Source organism: Caretta caretta, chromosome 2 (assembly GCF_965140235.1).
Source record: "Caretta caretta isolate rCarCar2 chromosome 2, rCarCar1.hap1, whole genome shotgun sequence".
Taxonomy (NCBI): domain Eukaryota; kingdom Metazoa; phylum Chordata; order Testudines; family Cheloniidae; genus Caretta; species Caretta caretta.
In genome coordinates this window covers 105,232,150-105,250,477 of record NC_134207.1, presented here as the reverse complement: position 1 = coordinate 105,250,477, position 18,328 = coordinate 105,232,150, and the positions used below count along the sequence as shown (strand labels likewise).

At 41.6% G+C, this 18,328-nt stretch overlaps 1 protein-coding gene across 3 annotated transcripts in view; it reads right to left on the bottom strand.

Annotated features, from left to right (window-relative positions):
* The window catches only part of KCNG2 (potassium voltage-gated channel modifier subfamily G member 2), an 82,701-nt gene that overhangs the window by 20,020 nt on the left and 44,353 nt on the right, over nt 1-18,328 (bottom strand). For all 3 annotated transcript variants that reach the window (XM_075125342.1, XM_075125343.1, XM_048840044.2), the window contains one exon: nt 10,154-10,978. In XM_075125342.1, the coding sequence (XP_074981443.1) occupies nt 10,154-10,909 (756 nt within the window). In that variant the 5' untranslated portion in view covers nt 10,910-10,978. The remainder of the gene's footprint in view (nt 1-10,153; nt 10,979-18,328) is intronic.

Below are 18,328 nucleotides of genomic sequence, written 5' to 3'. Positions count from 1 at the left end.
TTTGCCCACCTCTGCTCTAGAATCTGTTGATGTTGCTAAGGTTTAAGCTGCTTAAATCAAGGAGGCAGATTACTCTCTGCCAAAAATATGCACTAGCGTGCCGTTTTGTTGTTTTTTAAGGGGACAGACAAATAACACAAGGGGGAGAAACAGGAAAAAAACCTAGAACTGTGGCTGATTCAAGAGGACAGTGATTGCTAAATATGATGGATGATTATTACATAGCACTTTATCTACAAAGTGCTTTACCAACATTAGCTATTTACCCCCACATCATTTTCTACTCATGAGCAGCCCGCTCCAAAACTGCAGAAGTGGCTCTCTCTGAAAATGGCTCACAAGGGAGATCCATGAGTGCAGTGCTATTTGGATAAGTTGGTGTCTTCCAGCCATCTTGAGTCCCCGGCAGTGGAGTGCAGGACAGTGGCCAGACAGGCCACTTCTGCTGTACCGGTGCTTTGTGGGACAGAAGTGAGAGAACTCTTCACACCAACTCTGTTTCCCTAGAGATCAGATGCATCCACACTGGTGATCAGTGGAGCTAATGGTGATAGACACTGTAACATTGACAGCTGGAGGTGGAAGCCCACTACAGAATAGGATGACCAGGAAACCGAAAGACAGACATGAAGGAAAGAGTAATATAGGTATTTCTTACATGTGAAGGGCTGAATCATTGTGATGATTCACAGAAAAGCACACTACTGTTTCCAAAAGACATAATCACAACCCCCTGCGCCTTGCCATGAAAAATCTGGCCATTGGTATTGTAATATGTGCAGATTCTGTGGGGTTCAGACAAAAGAACCTCATCAAACAGTTGGAAACAATGTTAAAGTTTTGGATTTACAGCCTGGAGGTTGCCTGGGTTGTAGAATTTTGTTTGTGACCCATAGAAGACAGCCCTCACTTGCATGACTGCTTTTGGACATGGTAGAGTAATTCAAACTGGAACTTTCACAGCAAACTTCTCTGATTGTCAGGTGTGGAGAAAGTAGACCACATCAAGATTATGCAAGCATAAAATTCTTTGATTAGAATTTGTAAAGGTTTTATGCAATGCATCTTTTACAATCTGAGATGGCCTCATTTGAAAGAAGAAGAAAAAAAATCTGTGCTCTCCTTCACTCAGTAACCAAGCTGGTCAGACCAGACACATCAGAAATGTCAATTTTGTGTGCAAGTGCACCTGAACAGCAACCAAAAATACAACTTGTTATTTATTACTCGTATTACTGTAACACCCAGAGGCCAGGGCCTCATTGTACTAGGCACTGTACAAACATATCAGAGAGAGATTTCAGAGTAGCAGCCGTGTTAGTCTGTATTCGCAAAAAGAAAAGGAGGACTTGTGGCACCTTAGAGACTAACCAATTTATTTGAGCATAAGCTTTCGTGAGCTGCAGCTCACGAAAGCTTATGCTCAAATAAATTGGTTAGTCTCTAAGGTGCCACAAGTCCTCCTTTTCTTTTATCAGAGAGAGAGTCTCTGCCACAGAAAGTTTACAATCTATGTGTATGACTATAGACAACAGCTGGCTAAACCAAACAGATAGGGGAGCCCAAAGGAAATAAGAAGACAAACTTTTGTTTAGGTCTGAGGAATGAATGCTGGGAGTTAAAGGATGTTGTCAATGGGCTTCAGGCTCATAAACTGGAGTTTATGTAAGTTTTACAAAAACATAATACGAACAAAAATATTGTCATGAAATTTGTAAAAAATGAGCACTTGTTAAATTAAAATATTCCTCTGAGCAATAACCTCACTGAGTAAGCACATCAGAACTAGAAAGGGAATGTTACTCTCACCAATTAGTTTCATCGTCCACAGAATCACAGCAATTAGAGATGGAAGAGACATAACTGGTCATTTGGTCCCTCCCCTGCTTCCAGCTAGTATAGGACTGAATTGTCTAAGGCAAGTGAAATACAAAAAGCAAACTAACAACATGAATGGTAACAAGTAAATTAAAACAGAACAATTATTTCATCTGAAAGAATATTTTGTTATTACACCTCAGTGTTATTGTACTCAGATATCACAGTGATGAATGTGCTATACAGCTGGGATTTTCAAACAAGATAAAGGGAGTTGAATTAAGTCTAAAATCCCACTCTACATGCCTAGACACTGTAGACAATATATGTAATATGGGTAAAGGTATTTTTTTAAAATATGAGTGTTATGTTCACTGTGTCTCAACTTCTAAAACATGCTGTTCGATAAAGAAATTAATAAAATGAACTGCATTTTTATTAAGACTCCTACTAATGAAAGCAGAGCACCAAGGTATCACAAAGAGGTGCTGATCTAATAGTTATGAACAAGATGGGATTTAATGCAGCTGGGAGCTAAGGGAAAACAGTTGTATATCAGAGAGAGAGAGAGAGAGAGTTTAATAGAGGGCCTCATAAAGAGTTTGAAGTGAAGTGTTCCCTTGAGATAGAAAATGCCAAGGGTAATTGCTATTTCATCTTTCTACATTATTTTTCATTAAAACAAATAAAGGGTTTAACCTAAAAATGACAGGAGCTCTAGATCTAAAAATACCCTAATATAGTGAGGCTCATGAGACAATCTGATACTATTTGTGCAACAAATACGTGGCCTTTCTGACATTCTACAGTCCTGAATAGTTCTAATTCTGACCCATTTAAAGTACATCAGAATATAGCTTAGAAATCTAAACAATTTAACAACAGGAACTGCCTTAAAGTCTGAAATTAATTTTTTGTTGGGTATCTTTTGTGAAATAAGGTTTCCAGTCACATATTATTTGACTCACATTCACAAAATACATCTATTCCTGATCCTGACCGCTGAGGGTAGGGGATAGTGTGTGTAAATTAAATTAAAGGTTAAACAGTCTCAGCTCTCTGTATAGTATAAGGTATTATTAACTTGACTAGTAGCTGAAAGCCTGTGCAGGGTGTGGCAGTTGAGCCAAGTAATCCACCATCTGTGTGGTCTCCCTCTTACAACCAATTAAATTGTTTCATGCAAACTAACTGTAGAGTTAGGGTGGGGATTGGTTGAATTACCTCTGATATCACAATGGTTTAGGACTCTTGGCATGTACACACAAATGGGTATATATTTGAAACGCCAAAATAGCTGAGAACTTAAAACTGGATGGTAACAGATTGTGAATCCCAGTGATGACTGAACCAGATGATACTTTGAACCAAAAAGAGCTCTCAGGCGTGCTTATAGCCGTTTCCATCGTTTCACACTGACTGTACAGAAATTTTAGGCTATGGAGTGACACAGAGTAACAATCCTGGAATCTTCTTATATATTTATGAGTCTCTCTGTTATAACACGGTCTCCAATTCAAGGCTACTGAACTGTAACTTTCTATTAGAATTTTTCTAATTACAACAGCTCCACGTGATAACACCAAGTGTAGAGAAGAAGAAAGCACAGGTCTGATTTGCCTCTGCCATTTTTATACAGATGTAACTCAAGTGACTGCACTGGAGTTCCCCTGGCTTAAACCAACATGAGACGAGAACCCTACCCAGTGTGTGTGTGTGTGTGGTCATGGGACATCTTTAATCCTAGTGCTGGAGTGGGAAGAAATGAAAATCTAGTTATGCTGAAAGATAATTTTTTTAAATGTTCTTGACATTTTGCTTATTTTAGCAGCAGTATTGTTAGAAATGCAAACTAATCTCCCTAAAGAACAAAAGGGCAAACAAAACCAATTGAAAAGCCAATATATAAATGCCTATTGACTATTGTATAATTTACATTGAGCCACCTATAAACCCTTGTTATTTTGGATCATCCCAGATAAAGGATACAAAATGCCAGTGGGTCTCCCTTTTGAGAAAACAGGTGTATATGCCCAATGTAAACTCTCTGTGTTTTGCTACTATTCTTCCCAAAGGAAAGATATCCTGTAGAAGACGTAAGCTTCCTTCTTTATGTAGGAGAGGCTGTTTTTATGGCTTAAGGTTCCTCACCAAGAACAAAAGAACAGGCCTAGTGTGGCAACCCAATGGTATTTGATTATTTCTCTTCATACCCTTGGTTTCTCAGCATTGCTTTTGCTTTGATGCATTAATGATCGTTTTAAAATTTCTCTGACATATTAACCACATGCCTTGAGTGACTCTATTCTTGCCAGGTTTCAGAGTAGCAGCCGTGTTAAGCTGTATTCGCAAAAAGAAAAGGAGTACTTGTGGCACCTTAGAGACTAACCAATTTATGTAAGGTGCCACAAGTACTCCTTTTCTTCTATTCTTGCCATTACTTTAGTATGTTAGTAAGTTGCCTTAAGGATATTATATGCCTACAATGCCATAAAGATATCATATGCCTCTAACTATTTTTGTGTCTTGGAGATACTTTGCGTAGTTGTCTTGAAAGAACTCACTGACTGAGGGTTATTGCTATGCATTTGACTCAGAAGTACATTTTCCTTAAGAAGTTTTCCCCTTTAAATTAAGCACAGGCCTTGTGTAGAAGTCTTCCAATAGACTACTTTAAATTAAATAGCCCACTGTCACTTTTAGCAGATTTACTTGATTCTCTTTCTAGTTTTCTTTTCTTTGAATATCTGAAATCTCTCTTTTTCCTAAACATTTCAGTAGTGATCATTATGTATATTGTTGGTGGGTTTTTTCTATCACAAAGATTAACTTGAAAAATCTGGAAAAGATAGTAAGTGTCCTAGTGTAAGTCAAAATTAGTATCTGGAGGTAAAAAGTAATCTAGAACCCAATTCTGCCACGCTTTTTGATAACTGAGCAGTATCTGAAGTCAATGGAACTATTTGCAGTGGAAGGTACTATTCAGCATGAATAACAGTGCCAGAATCTGACCCTTCCTAAGAAAAAAAAATTAAGTGTGAAAATAGCAACCCAGTGCTATCTACCCCCTGCAGAACCACAAGAAATTGCTATCGTCATCTAGAGTTCATCTGAAATATGCAGAAAAAATTATGAATGATTAATTTTGCATATTTTTCTTAAAAGTGTGCTGGCACCCAATTAATGGAATAACTCTCCAAATAATCCCATCTGTTCAACTGAAACTGCACAGATGATAATTACTTTTGATTTCTAAGGCTGTGATCCTGCAACTGTAAGAGGTCACATTGACTTCCAGGGGATACCACAGGGGTGTAATGGAGGGTGGAGGATCAGGTTCTAAGTAAATATGCTCAAGCATTTATTTTCCGTTATCAGTTCCTTCCTTTTTTCCTGCAGCAGTAATAGGATGGATGTATGACTTATCAGCAGGAAGAGGGTTCTCTTGGTGGGATAAACCTTTCACTTTCAGAGTTCATCCACTCAGGAATAAGACTGGTGCACTGAAAAACAGAGTACCTGTCTTGATATCTCCGACATATAAATACAACAATAATAATTGTTATTGTTATAATAATTGTTATCTAGATAGCCTGAGTCGGAGAGTACAGCATGTCCTTGAAAGAATATTTAGTGTTTGTTTATTCCCTGTCCAGAAGGAATGTAGACACATTTTCTCCCTGTAAGGAGATTCCAAACCAGGCCTAGGATCTATCCTTGGGTACAAATTTTAAACTGTACACAAGCAACAGCATGCAAGGTGGTTAACATGCTTTACTACTACTGTTACTTGCTAAGCTCCATCAGTATGCTGAGCCATGTACAAACAATGAGGAAGTCACTGCTCCTGCCAGAGGAGTTTACAATCCAAGGCCCTGATCCTACAAGTTATTCCTTGTGGGCAGACTCCTGCAACCAGGTGGAGACTCACTGAAGTGAACAAGGCTCCAACTCCTGCAGAATCTGTTGCCAGATAGGGGCCTATATCAGACACAGAGCTTTACATCGGTAGGTCTTTAAAGTACAGAAGTAGAATATTTTTGTACTTCGTCGTCGTCGTCCCCCACCTGTGTTTCAAGGAAAACAAAGAAGAATGTTGTGTTTTCCATACACACTAGAGAGATAATGTGTTTTCAGATTGAATGACTTTTATTTTAGATTGAGGAAAACAAAGAACAAATCTCTATAAGAGAGCAAAATGTGTGTTGCTCAAACTGCAAGAGCAGCTGAACTGAACTGAACTGAACTGGGTTCTCCAAAATGGAGCATCAGCAGCAAGCCAGGCAAACACAATAAAAATGAGCTATAACCAGAAAACAGTCATGATACTTACATAACCGTATGCTGAACATCACACACACACTGGTGTGAAAAATAGTGGAGAAAGCCTGTTTTTGAAAGGGACAGCACCCACAATGTTTTCTTCATGGTATAAAACTGTACTTTTGTATTACTGAGTTTGACCCTTTGAAAGATTATTTATTGCTAACATGCAGGAAGAAGTGCATCCTATGTTGACTCGATACAGGACATGGGATATTCAGTGTGAAATAAAGGACAGGTGCTCACATCACCTATCCCCCATCCTGGGGCTCTACCTCTAATAAAACAAAGTACTCTACCACGCCCATAGCCCTTCCACAACCCCTTTTCAATGTGAGTGATAGAACAATGCCTACTTCCAGGAACATCAGTGATTCATAATGTAAGGCCAGAAAGGACCATTACATCATCTAGTGCTGACCTCCTGTACATCACAGGCCATTAAATTTTATCCAGTTATTTCTGTATTGTCCCAATAACTCATGTGTTTGACTAAAGCATGATTTGTGTTTGGCTAAATCATGTCTTTCAGAAAGGCATTCATTCTTGACTTGAAGACACTGAAATGATGAATCCACCACTTCCCTTGGTAATGTGTTTCAATGAGGGTTAATCACCCTCACTGTTAAAAACTTGTGCCTAATTTCTAATTTGAATTTGTCTGGCTTCAGTTTCCAACCATTATTTCTTTCTATGCCAGTCTCTGCTAGATTAAAAAGCCCTAGTACTCAGTATTTTCTTTATGTGCATTTTCTTGTACACACTATGGGTCAAGTCACTTCTCAAGCTTCTTTTTAGTACATTAAATAGATTGAACTCCTCAAGTCTCTCCGTGTAAGGAATTTTCTCTACCCCTCGAGTAATTTTTGTGGCTCTTTTTTGCACCTTCTTCAATTTTTACCATCTTTTAAAAAAATGTGGACCTCAAAACTGTACGCAGTATTGCATTGTCTGTCTCACCAATTCCATACTTGGAGGTAAAAATCACTTCTCTATTTCCAGTCCCATTTATACGTCCAAGGATCACATTATGCCTTTTTGCTGCAGCACCACACTGGCAGCTCACACTGAATTGCCTGTCCACATAACCTCTAAATGCTTTTCAGAGACACTGCTTTCCAGGATACAGTCTCCAATTCTGTAGGTCTGGCATGCATTACTTGTTCCTAGGTATATAACTCTGCATTTGGCTGCATTAAAAAAACAACAACACTTTGCCTGGGCCCAAGTTACCAAGCCATCCAGACTGCTCTGTATGATTGCCCATTCCTCATCATTATTTTCCTCTCCACCAATCCTTGCATCATCTGCACATTTTATCAGCAGTGATTTACATTTATTTCCAGATAATTGATGAAAATGTTGAATAGCAAAAGGCCTAGTATCAATCTCTGTGAAACCCCATTAGAAACATCCCCACTCAGTGAGGATTCCCCACTGCTGGCGAGTTGCTGACATATGTCAGTTGGTCAATTCTTAAGCCATTTAATGTATGCTGTCCTGATATTGTATACTGCTAGTTTTATCATTAGAATATTGTGTGGTACCTCAGTCAAATGCCCTAGAAAAGTCAAGTATGTTACATCTATGTGACATTAATGAAAACTTCATGCTCCCCAACAAACGCCTTTCAACCAGGCACCCCACTCTCTGTAACAGCTCTTCCTCACTGTAAGAGTGGAGACCAATTCCTGCCATGTGACAATCACAGGGGTATGACTTTTTATAACCTTTACTCACAACAGGTAATTAGGAAATAAAGATCAATCTGTTACCGGCACCCCCCGTGTCACACCCTTATTGCACTCAAGGGAAGCAGTATTTCCTGTAGATTGGAAATAAGAGACTGGCAGTCAAGATTTCCAGGTTATATTCCCAACTCTGACCACCCATTGTGTGACCTTGGTCAAATTACTTAACTTCTCCATGTCTCAGTTTCTCCCATCTATTAAAAGGAGCTAATATCCACCTTTGAAATGTGCTATGAGATGTTTGATTACAAGGTCCTGGAGAAGTGTTATTAGTGGGAGGACAGGCAGAGGAAAGAAGGGAAGAAAGGCCAGTTTGGGACTTTTCTTCCAAGAGCCCAACCTACCCTACTTTTCAGAGGCCAGAAAACCCTCCCTTCATCTTGACATAGTGTTCCCTGTTGTCTCAATCTTGACACAGTGTTCCCTAGTGGTCCTGCCAAGCCCTAACAAGCTACCCAGTCCCAGCCCTGCTACAAGACTAGTGCTGAGCATTATTCTGCAGACTACTGTTAAGTTCAAACTCATTTTATTTAGTAGTAGCATGGACAGGGCTTTCCCAGTAAGATGGATTCATCCTGCATCCATTTGCTGTAGAAACTCTCTCTCAAAATCTAGAGCACTCTGCAGACAATAGTGGCTAGTGGTTAACTAATTGTCATAGGCCATTTTTAGTAGATTTTGTTTGACTTTGCTTATTTAAAGGTATTGAGTTTTTCAGTTCCACAAGCTGTATCTAAAATACAAATTAAGGAAGTTCAGTTTTCCTGCAGCTACTGGCTTTTGAAACTATGATTTGTTTTAACTATCAGAACAAATTGGCTTTAGCTACTATCCTAAAATGTTCATCTTAGGAGATAAAAAACTTGTAAAACAAGATCATTCTAACAAAACAACAATTAAAAAAACCAGACCAGGTGTTTTGCATGGTTTTTCTTAGCAGGAAGTAATATTGTTCCATGGGTCTGACTCTAAATTCAACACCTCTGATGAACATGGCTACCTGATAATGTCCTGTGCATACCATACCAGCAGAGGGTGGATTTTAATTGTGTATGAAGTACTCATAAAAACACAGCACAGAACTCTCTGGAATTTCTGGGGAGCTGAGGGCGCACAGCACCCTGTGGGATGGGGTGCTAGGAGAAGAAGTGGTTTCTGGAGATTTTTACCATGAGGAGAGCTTGGTACAGAAGTGTGTTTACGCTGGCAGAGCCTGATGGGATGAAGTGCTGTTGAAACAGGTGACTGGTCAGGTTTGTGTTAAATGACCACTGGGCTGGAAAACAAGCACAAACATTAAGTGGCTTGTTTGGTTGTGAGTAAAATATCCATCCACTTACACTGTAATCATGCTCTGCCCAAAGCCTCAGAGACAAGAGAACTTTTCCGAAGCTTCTCCCCCACCTTCAACCCCTCACCTGCAATGCTCCATCATCCCATTCGATCTTTTGTTTTCACACATTTCAATGTAAAAATTAAAGGCTGCATCCTGCAATCTTCAAGCAAAACTCTCACTGACTTTAATGGGACTAACCCCAGAAATCTGGGCTACCCACTTGAGTAAGAGACCAGACCCTAGGGACCTGCACTGAAAATGAAGAATATATAAAGTGATTGATTTTCAAAGGTGCAGGGCACCCACAGCTCCCGCTAACATCAATTGGTACTATGAGTGCTCAGCACATTTGAAAATTAAGGCACATGAGGGTATGTTCTGTTTCTCTTGTCCAGGGGCTGCCTCAGCTCCCCTGAGCCCTTCGCCTCCTCCTCCAGGAGGATATTTTTTCAGTTAAGTTCCTTACAAAGAGTTGTTAATAATTTAAAAAAGCAAAATATTTAAAGTATTTTTTAGGAAAAGGCAGAACTGACAATCTAGAGACAGACACAGCTAATAATCCAAAGTCAAAAATAGTGAACCTGAAGCAAGGTTCATTTGTATAATAATGAGAGAACAAATAATTGTTATTCTGGCATCTGTTTTGTGGTGGTGGCACGCATGTGTTCTGGGAGAAAATTCTGTATTGCTGTAAACTGGCACATCGCCATTGACAAAGCAGAGGATTTGGATTGCCTCAGCTAGACTAACAATAAAATAATGGTCTCCTACACCAGACTGCACTCCACATCATAAATACTGCAGACAGTATCTGAATGACCTTGTCCTTGATCTTTCCAGATGAGACACGACAAAATAGCTTACTTAGTGTGTTTTGCTGTTGATAACGTATAGTATAAGAGTTGCCATTGAAGGCTGCACTCACCCTATCTTCCTCTTCTCGGAGATCTGGCATGGTGCTGATACAGAGACTGACTGCAGTGATGGCAACAAAGGAGACTGATATACAAGCAAAGATCTTTCCTGGGATCCCAGAGTGAGGGTTCTCTACCATATCCCTGAGCTTTCTCATGCACAAACCCAATCGGCTATTGTCCTGGAAGGCACGCTGCGGCGTTTCATTAACCATCATCTCCCTCTCATACAGCATGGCCTCGGCTGCCTCCTCCTCCTTCTGTTGCAATCTTTTCTTACAGCACCACTCCAGGTGTTCCTCTTCTATCCCCCAATACACTAGCTCCTCTTGGAAAGAGAGGGCACACATCTCCCTTAGAAGCCTCAGCTTCCCAGCTGTCAGGAAAGTCATGATGGTCCTGAAGGCACAAGGGTTACGATCGAAAAAAAACTCATTGCAGCTGACATCATAATCATCACAGATGTCCATGATCTCATCATAGTTGTTGCAAGATTTTAGTTTTCCAAGCCTGGTCAAAGGGCAGTTCTCCAGTGTGGTCCACGGAATCCTGTATTTAATGCCACCTACATTGATGATCACATGCCTGGTTCGGTCCTCTAGATGGGCCAAGCAGCACAAGTCTTCCCCAGGGTGAAGAAGCTTGGCTTTTTTGTAGAAGAACCCTTTCTTGGTCTGTACCTCGCACAAGTTTTCCAAATTGTTGTAGGAATACGAAGTGAACTTGGGATCTGCGTTCCCGGTGAGCAATGCCATTTCCTGATACATTTATTATGTTCATGGAGGTATCCGATCTACTCAGAGAAAGAGATTATAAAGTGGAGACAAGTGGCCAGTCTGCAAAAGGAAATTTAAAAATGACAATTAGGGCTTCAGTAGAGAAAACCAATTCCACAACAATGTTTTCTCTGAAGTTTTTAAAATTTGGTTTGCATTTTAGGATGAGTCTTTTAGGACCCACTCTGCTTTCATCCCCCTATCTTGAGACCGAGAAGCACTCCTCACAGCAATCAAATAGAAAGCTGGGTCCATGCCTCTGGAGCCTACTATGCAGCTCCAAGCGATAAACAAAAGGGAGTGTGTGTAATGCATCATCATTGTGACCCACTCCTTTCTAGAGGAGGAGTAATGCCCCAGCCAGTCCATCAGGGGGCGGAGGGGTGGTGAAGAGTTTGTGTGGCAGCACGTTAAAATGAAAATCACCATTGGCCTGGGAGTCTGACAGGTTATCAGATAAGGCTTTGTTGAAAAACCTTTTATTTATTCTGACAAATCCAGAGGATGCATCTACTATGGTATAATCCAGTGGTGAGAGTGCAAACCTCTTTCACAATCAGTGTTCATCTACTGATATGGTTCAACTACTTTTCAATTAACATGGCTGTAACAGGGTGCTGGGTAAGGAGTGCTTAACCAGCCCCCTGCCCTGCCAGCCCCAATTCAGGGGAGTAAATTGGAGCTGGCTGAATAGGCCTGTGCCTGCCTGGCAACTAGCAACAGCTGCCAGCCTAATTAGCCAGGGGCTATGAAAGGGCTGTGAGGGTGGGGAGAAAGAGAAAGAGAAAAAGTGAGAGCGAGAGAGAGAGAGGCAGGCCGGCCGGCCGGCCAGAAGGGCGGCTCTGGCCTGCTGCTTGTAAAGCCTGGCTGCAGGGCCTTCCTTACCCATACGCAAACTACGCAGCTGCGTAGGGCACCAGGAAATTTGGGGCATCACATTTCCTGATGTCCTGCGCAGCTGCATGCAGGTCCAGCCCCCGCCCCTCCTCTTCCCCATGGCCCCAACCCCAGCCCCGCCTCTTTCCACCCCCACTCCCCTGAGGATTACAGCAGGGCTGGGCCTGCACTCACCAGCAGCGGGAAGTGCAGGGACCTGGCCCCAGCCGTGTTGCCAGTGAGTGCTGGGTGGTAGTTCCCCCTGCCTCCCAAGCCAGCCCCACTGCGGAGGCCTGGGGCCAAACCCCACCCCCCCATCAGAGGCCTGGTCACCCCCCGTGCAGGTGCTGTGTAGGACCTCAGAATAGCTAGGGATGGCCCTGCCTGGCTGAGAAACAAACCTGTTTATAGATAGTAAGGTGGTGGTGGGAAATAGCTACACATACAGTGCACTGGTGATTGCATCAACCTGAGGCATTCCTGACTGATTTGTGAGGGCAGCAGGGGCAGAAGCAAGAGGGGCCCAGCTGTGCCTCGCTACACTGGCTTACACAGTTCGCATATGGCGAGCAGTTTGTGTAGCTATCATACTGTATGAAAACTATCTTTAAGAGGATCATATTTTGATTCTTAAAATTTGGAATAACCAAATCAGCAATGCTCCAGCGTGTGGTGAATGGAAATTCAAGAACTGCAGTGATAGATGCGGGTACTGCACCTTTGAGAGCTAGAATGTTCTGACCTGCCAAAGTTCCAAAGGAGACTCATTAGTCAGCAGCAGTCACAGCTGGAGATAGTTGGAGACTGAAATCTAAGAATGAAGTGGGGCTGAAAGTAGCTTGTAAACAGAGGACCCGCTTGCTGTACTAACTTGGGACCAGATGATGTTGTATAGTTACACAGTAGCTTTTACTGTCTCTGTGAGAAGTCCCACTGAAATTTGCTTAACAAAAGTCAAGCTGGACTGGAGCACTGGGGACCATATGTTCGTTCTGGCTAATGCAGCAACAGATTTCAATCAAGTAAATTGAGGAACCAGAGAAGCAAGTGACGACTGCTCTTCCTGACTGGCATTTTTTATCTAAACACCAGGCATGAAAGTCTGTCTGTGGAAGTTATGGTGAGTTTTGCCATTGGCTTCAGTGGGGCCAGGATTTCACCCCAATTCCCTAAGCAACTCTCAAGCAGCGGGGATAAGTTTCTAACTTTTTCCCCTGAGGGGGAAGTCTCTGGTTGGAAAGCCTTTCTTTGTGATGGACCAGGGCAGAAGAGCTTAATCTGCTGCTGTTCTGAATGTATCGGGCATCGGCAGCAGCTCCAGGCTTGAGTAAACGTTTGAGTTTACACCTCACCTTCACCCCTTAAATAGAACCCCTCTTTCTTGCACCACTGTCCTCAAATCTCTTAAACTTATTTATTCAGCATCTGCTGCCTGTTATTCTGCTCTCAGTACCACTTGTCTCCAGAGCTCTGAGCCTCTCTATTCTCCACCCATTTTCCTCCTGAAGCACTAGTGTACTAGGTCTCAGGTACTCTGGAATTATAGCAGGGGAACACTCAAAGCCTCTTGGGCTGTATAAAGACCTTTGTAAGTAAGTAAGGAAAATAAACAAGCGTTGGAGCTCTGGGCCTCGAAACAGGAGATCTGGACTGAAAGTGGACTAGAGGTGGGGAGCAATTTTATTTCGAAGAAATGGCTCTATAACTAGGTAGAAGTGCAGAGAAAAAGCTATGGAATGAGGGATAGTTTAACAGCACTGATGGCAGGATGGTAAGGGTGAGGTGGGAATTCAACAACTGGGGTGAAGGTAACATGTTCCAATCCACTTTCCATCTCATCTGGTTTCCCATTCACATGTGCTGGAAAGAAAACTGAATATGAGTGTTCTAGTGATTAGAGCATCAGACTGGAACTCAGAAGACCCGGGTTCTATTCCTAGTTCTGCCACTGGCCCGCTGGGTGATCTTGGGCAAATCACTTCCCCTCTCTGTACCTCAGATTCCCCATCTGTAAAATGGGATAATAGCACTGACCTTCATAAAGCGCTTTGACATCTAGTGATGAAAAGTGCGATATAAGAACTACATATTATTATATATTCAAAGACAAAATCACAGTAGCTCTTCTTTCCTTTGGCCTCAATCAGTCCTTAGATAGATTAAGCCAAAAGACCTCCCAGCAGCAAATGACAAATGCTTGTTAGTTGAAGGCATGCATCACACAATTACTGTTCTCTTCAGTTACGGTTAAGTGAATCATGCCTGCATCTAAACTGGGTCACATTCTATATACATTACTGGGACTAGGGGAAAGAAGAATATGAGGTGCCATGACATATTAACTCTAACAGATGCATTGCCTACATCCTAAATCAGAACTCTATAAGAGAAATAAAGAAAAATTGTCTGGCTCTGAAGTGTGATGTAGTCTTCATATAAGTCCAAGTCATAGAAGCTTTCTGTAGGCTCCACAGTCAAAATGACAGAAACTGGATTTCCCTCTACATAGAATTGCAACAAGCGTAGGGTGGGATTTTCCAAAGTTGCATACCCAATTCCCATTGATTTTCAGTATTTAGTCCTCTACAAAAATACGTGGACAAACTAAGTGAAGTAGATAAACACTCTGCGCTGGAGTTGATGTCAGTTTCATCTTAGGTCAAATAAGACAGAGTAAACTGCTAGAACTACCCAACAACCTGTACTTTCCTTTCTCCACGTTTCACATAACTAAAGTATTTTCTGGTGAAAGCGATTAAATGTTTCTATTTGTCAGATGCCTCCCAATTTGCAAAAGAAACTGTTTGAGGCCTGAACCCAAAGACTATTTTATTTTATTAAAAATTCCTCAGAGGGAAGGGATTTGTATGCCGTTTTCTCTTCATGCCCTATCTTGCTAATTTTGGAGGATGTAGATCGTCTGACTGGTTTGTTGGATGCTCCATAGCATCCCTCTGCCTGGTGGTCTGTCTCAGCAGGAGCCACAGTAGGGTAACCAATTTTAACACAGCACAACTAACTTCTCTGTTAGTTGGCACTAACATGGTACGACAGCTCCATCCTAGACAGTGCACTGAGAGGCTGCTATGGGAAACTTCATTAGTCCAGAAGGAATTAAGAACCTATAAAGAACGGCATCTCATAGCAACTTGCATCCTGTGAAACTGGTGCCTTATCTCACGGACTTTAATGCAGCTGGGATTGCAAATACCATTACTGTCATAGTAAGGGTGCATTGTCAACACAGCATATGCTTTAAGGATTCAGCCTCTTGTTGCTTTTGGTCAGTAAGATAAAATATTCACTGCCACTATTCTGGGCATCATGCTTTTGTTTCATGCCTCACTTGTTATACAAGTCAACATCTGAAAAGTAATGTACATCATTTTGTGGCAAAAAGCCAGGATTTGCTTTCTTCCATCCTGCCCATGAGCATGATGGTGCAGAAAAAGACCAATACATTTCCAGTATTCTTTTGAAGCTAATGCTATGTGTGTCCAATTTTCTAGGTGAATGAGAATTAAGCAGCAGCATGATGTGCATGTAGATTTTTGCATTCAGTTTATACTGGTCTTTTCATTTCCAGCTCTCTGAACTACAAAGGAGGATATGTTTTATAAAAACCCTGTTGATTAACTTAACGAATCAGACATTCAGGTTTTTATTAAATTGTCACTGGTGACTGGATAGGGGATTGGTAATACAATAGGGAGCTTTTCTCCTCTAGGTCAGCAGGCAGAATCTCAGGTAGTTTCTGAGGGCTTGTCTACACTTAAAATGCTACAGCTGTGCCACTGCAGCGCTTTAGTGTAGACATGACCTACACATGAGAGGTATTATCCCATCGGCGTAGGTAATCAACCTCCCCAAGTGCTGTCTACATGGGAATTTAGGTTGGCTTAACTACACTGCTCACAGGTGAAGATTTTTCACACCCCTGAGCGACATAGTTATGCCAGCCTAATTTTCCAGTGTAGACCAGACTTGAAAATTATATTAACAGTTGGAATAAGTTTGCTGGTGTCAGTCATGTTACTAGCAGGCAAACATCCACATAATAAAAACCACCATTACAAATGTCACCAATTGGTACCTTTTTCGGAAGTGTCACTACAGAGCCAAACTACTGAATAGACATGGAGCTGCATTACTCTCCCTGATACCCCTTAGAAGTGGTCCCTCCAGATCATGGCTGAGACATGTTGATGGAACAGCATAGGAAAGCTTGCACGGCTGCTTCAACTGTCCAGCAGATCAACTGTTGTTCAGGCCTGCCATGCTGGCACCTTTCCTGAGCAGTAAATTCACTCTGGAATGACTGTCGTTGACTTATAGGCATGGAATGTATCATGATGACCTTCACAGAAATATTAAGGGTTTGTCAAATTTACGTGGGTCTTAAAATACTCACTGCATGTTGATGTTCTCTAGTCTAAACTACTCACATACCTTCAGTGAAGTGGCAGTCAAAATGTCGCTTTAAAATCCAACACTTCCAGAAATGGTGTTAGAGCATCAGTCAATTGGCATTTCTCTTATTTAATCAACACATGGGTAGACGAGGAATGGGGGTATCAAAACATATACCCTATAGGTGGCTCAGAATGTACTTCCCTGACTGGAGTTATCTGAATTTTTATATCACTTTGTGCTAGTCACATTAGGTGGAATAAATCTAAACCATCAGCAAAGCGTTCAGCCACAACAAAAAATATATACCTATTATGAAAGTAGGCATGGCCAGGTTTAATTTATATCATACTGTCTTATGAGAAAACGTATGGCTAGGTACAGTGGTGATCACCTCACTGTACAACTGGCCCATAGGAAAGTCTGGGCCTGATGCTCTCCTCAATGTAAATGAGGAGTAGGTCTACAGAAGTTAGTGGAATGACCCTGGCTAAAACTGGTGGAAGTTCAGAATCAAGTACTGTGCCTTTTTCATGACAACTACCACAGACTTGTATTGACTTCATACCTGTGGCTGCAAGACAGTATATCATGGGTCAGATTGAGTGTTGCATACAGATAGGAATTTTGCCACAGCTGCCCAACTAAGAATTTGTGCCATCAGGGTAGGGGACCCTCAGGTGGTATAGCTGGCTCCTATGGCAACTGCCTCCCTCCCCAATATGGGCTTGGGAGTGTATGAAGGAAAGGGAGGGGCAAATCACAACTCTGCTCTGCAGATTCCCCTAGGGGATCATAGCCAGCAGTCATAAATTAAAGCAGTCCCAAGGCTGGGTCAGCTTGAAATTCAGGGGACTGAAACCAGCTGTCCGTTATACTTAGCAGATCTTTGAGTAGGAGCGAATCTGGCCCTGTGTGTGGTGGTTTTCAAAATGCAATGCAAGGAACATTTTTTAAAAGATTACTATGGGCTGATTGTGCATGGAGGAGAAAATTATCCACAGTATTTTCCATTAAAAAATCCCTGAAACCCTGAGAAAAAACATTTTCTCTGCCATATATGAAAAGGACAGGAGTCACATCTTCTATGATCTGCACCTTGCAGATGTCTTGTTTTAAATTGTATTTCTTGCACAACAGTTCAAAGATGATGTAAATCTTCAACCTCTAACCATGGCTTCATAAGAAGATTTGTACGGAATATTTCGACAAATGATGTAATCCACTGAAGAGATGGGTAATCTGCCACCCACACCTCCTGCTGCACACCCCTCAATGCACACATGCACTCTTCACCACCCACTCCTCTAGCAGCTACCTTCTTTCATCTGGGCCATTTGGCATTGCACAAGGGACTACTAATCTAAAATTGGCTCCAAACTGGGATGAATGTCCTCACTCCATCTGCTGTTCTAAGTTACGAGGTACTGTAGGGTTTTCTTTTTTTTTTTTAGCACTGAGTTGCTGAAGACTATGGGGCTTTTTAGTAGTTCGGATTTTTAAATGTATCTTGTGGAACCGAATACATCCTAACAGAGCACAGGTTATTGTTACATGATTTAAAGTCACAGACATGAAACATACATTAGGTTGAATGCAAAATGTTTTCTCTGGAGTCAAAGGAGAATTCAGGCAGTGTATCCATTCTGCAGTGCTCAAACCCTTCCGGTTAGCAGACAAGCTGGAAAATGACATTACTGACTGGTACCAAGACAATTCCTACACCTTATCATCATAAGATTTATAATTCATATTGTATAAAATATGTTTACTGATAGCAAAATTTATAGACACAATTTGAAGATAATTTTTGATGATCTTGTAGTTAAGGCACTAGACTGGGACTCAGGAGATCTGGGTTCAATTTCCAGTCATCATCATTTCTATTATAATAGCACCTAGGTACTCCAGTCAAGAATTGGAATTGCTAGGCACCGGGCAGACAAGTAAAGATGGCAGTCCCTGCCCCAGAGGGCTCACAGTCTATATATTAGACAGTATGCAATAGGTGGGTGAAACAAATGGGGTGAGCATGGGTTGGGAGGATGTGGTAACAATAAAAGCAGAAAATCCAAAATCACAGGCCTGCCGCAGACTCCCTGTGTGACCTTGGGGAAGTCACTT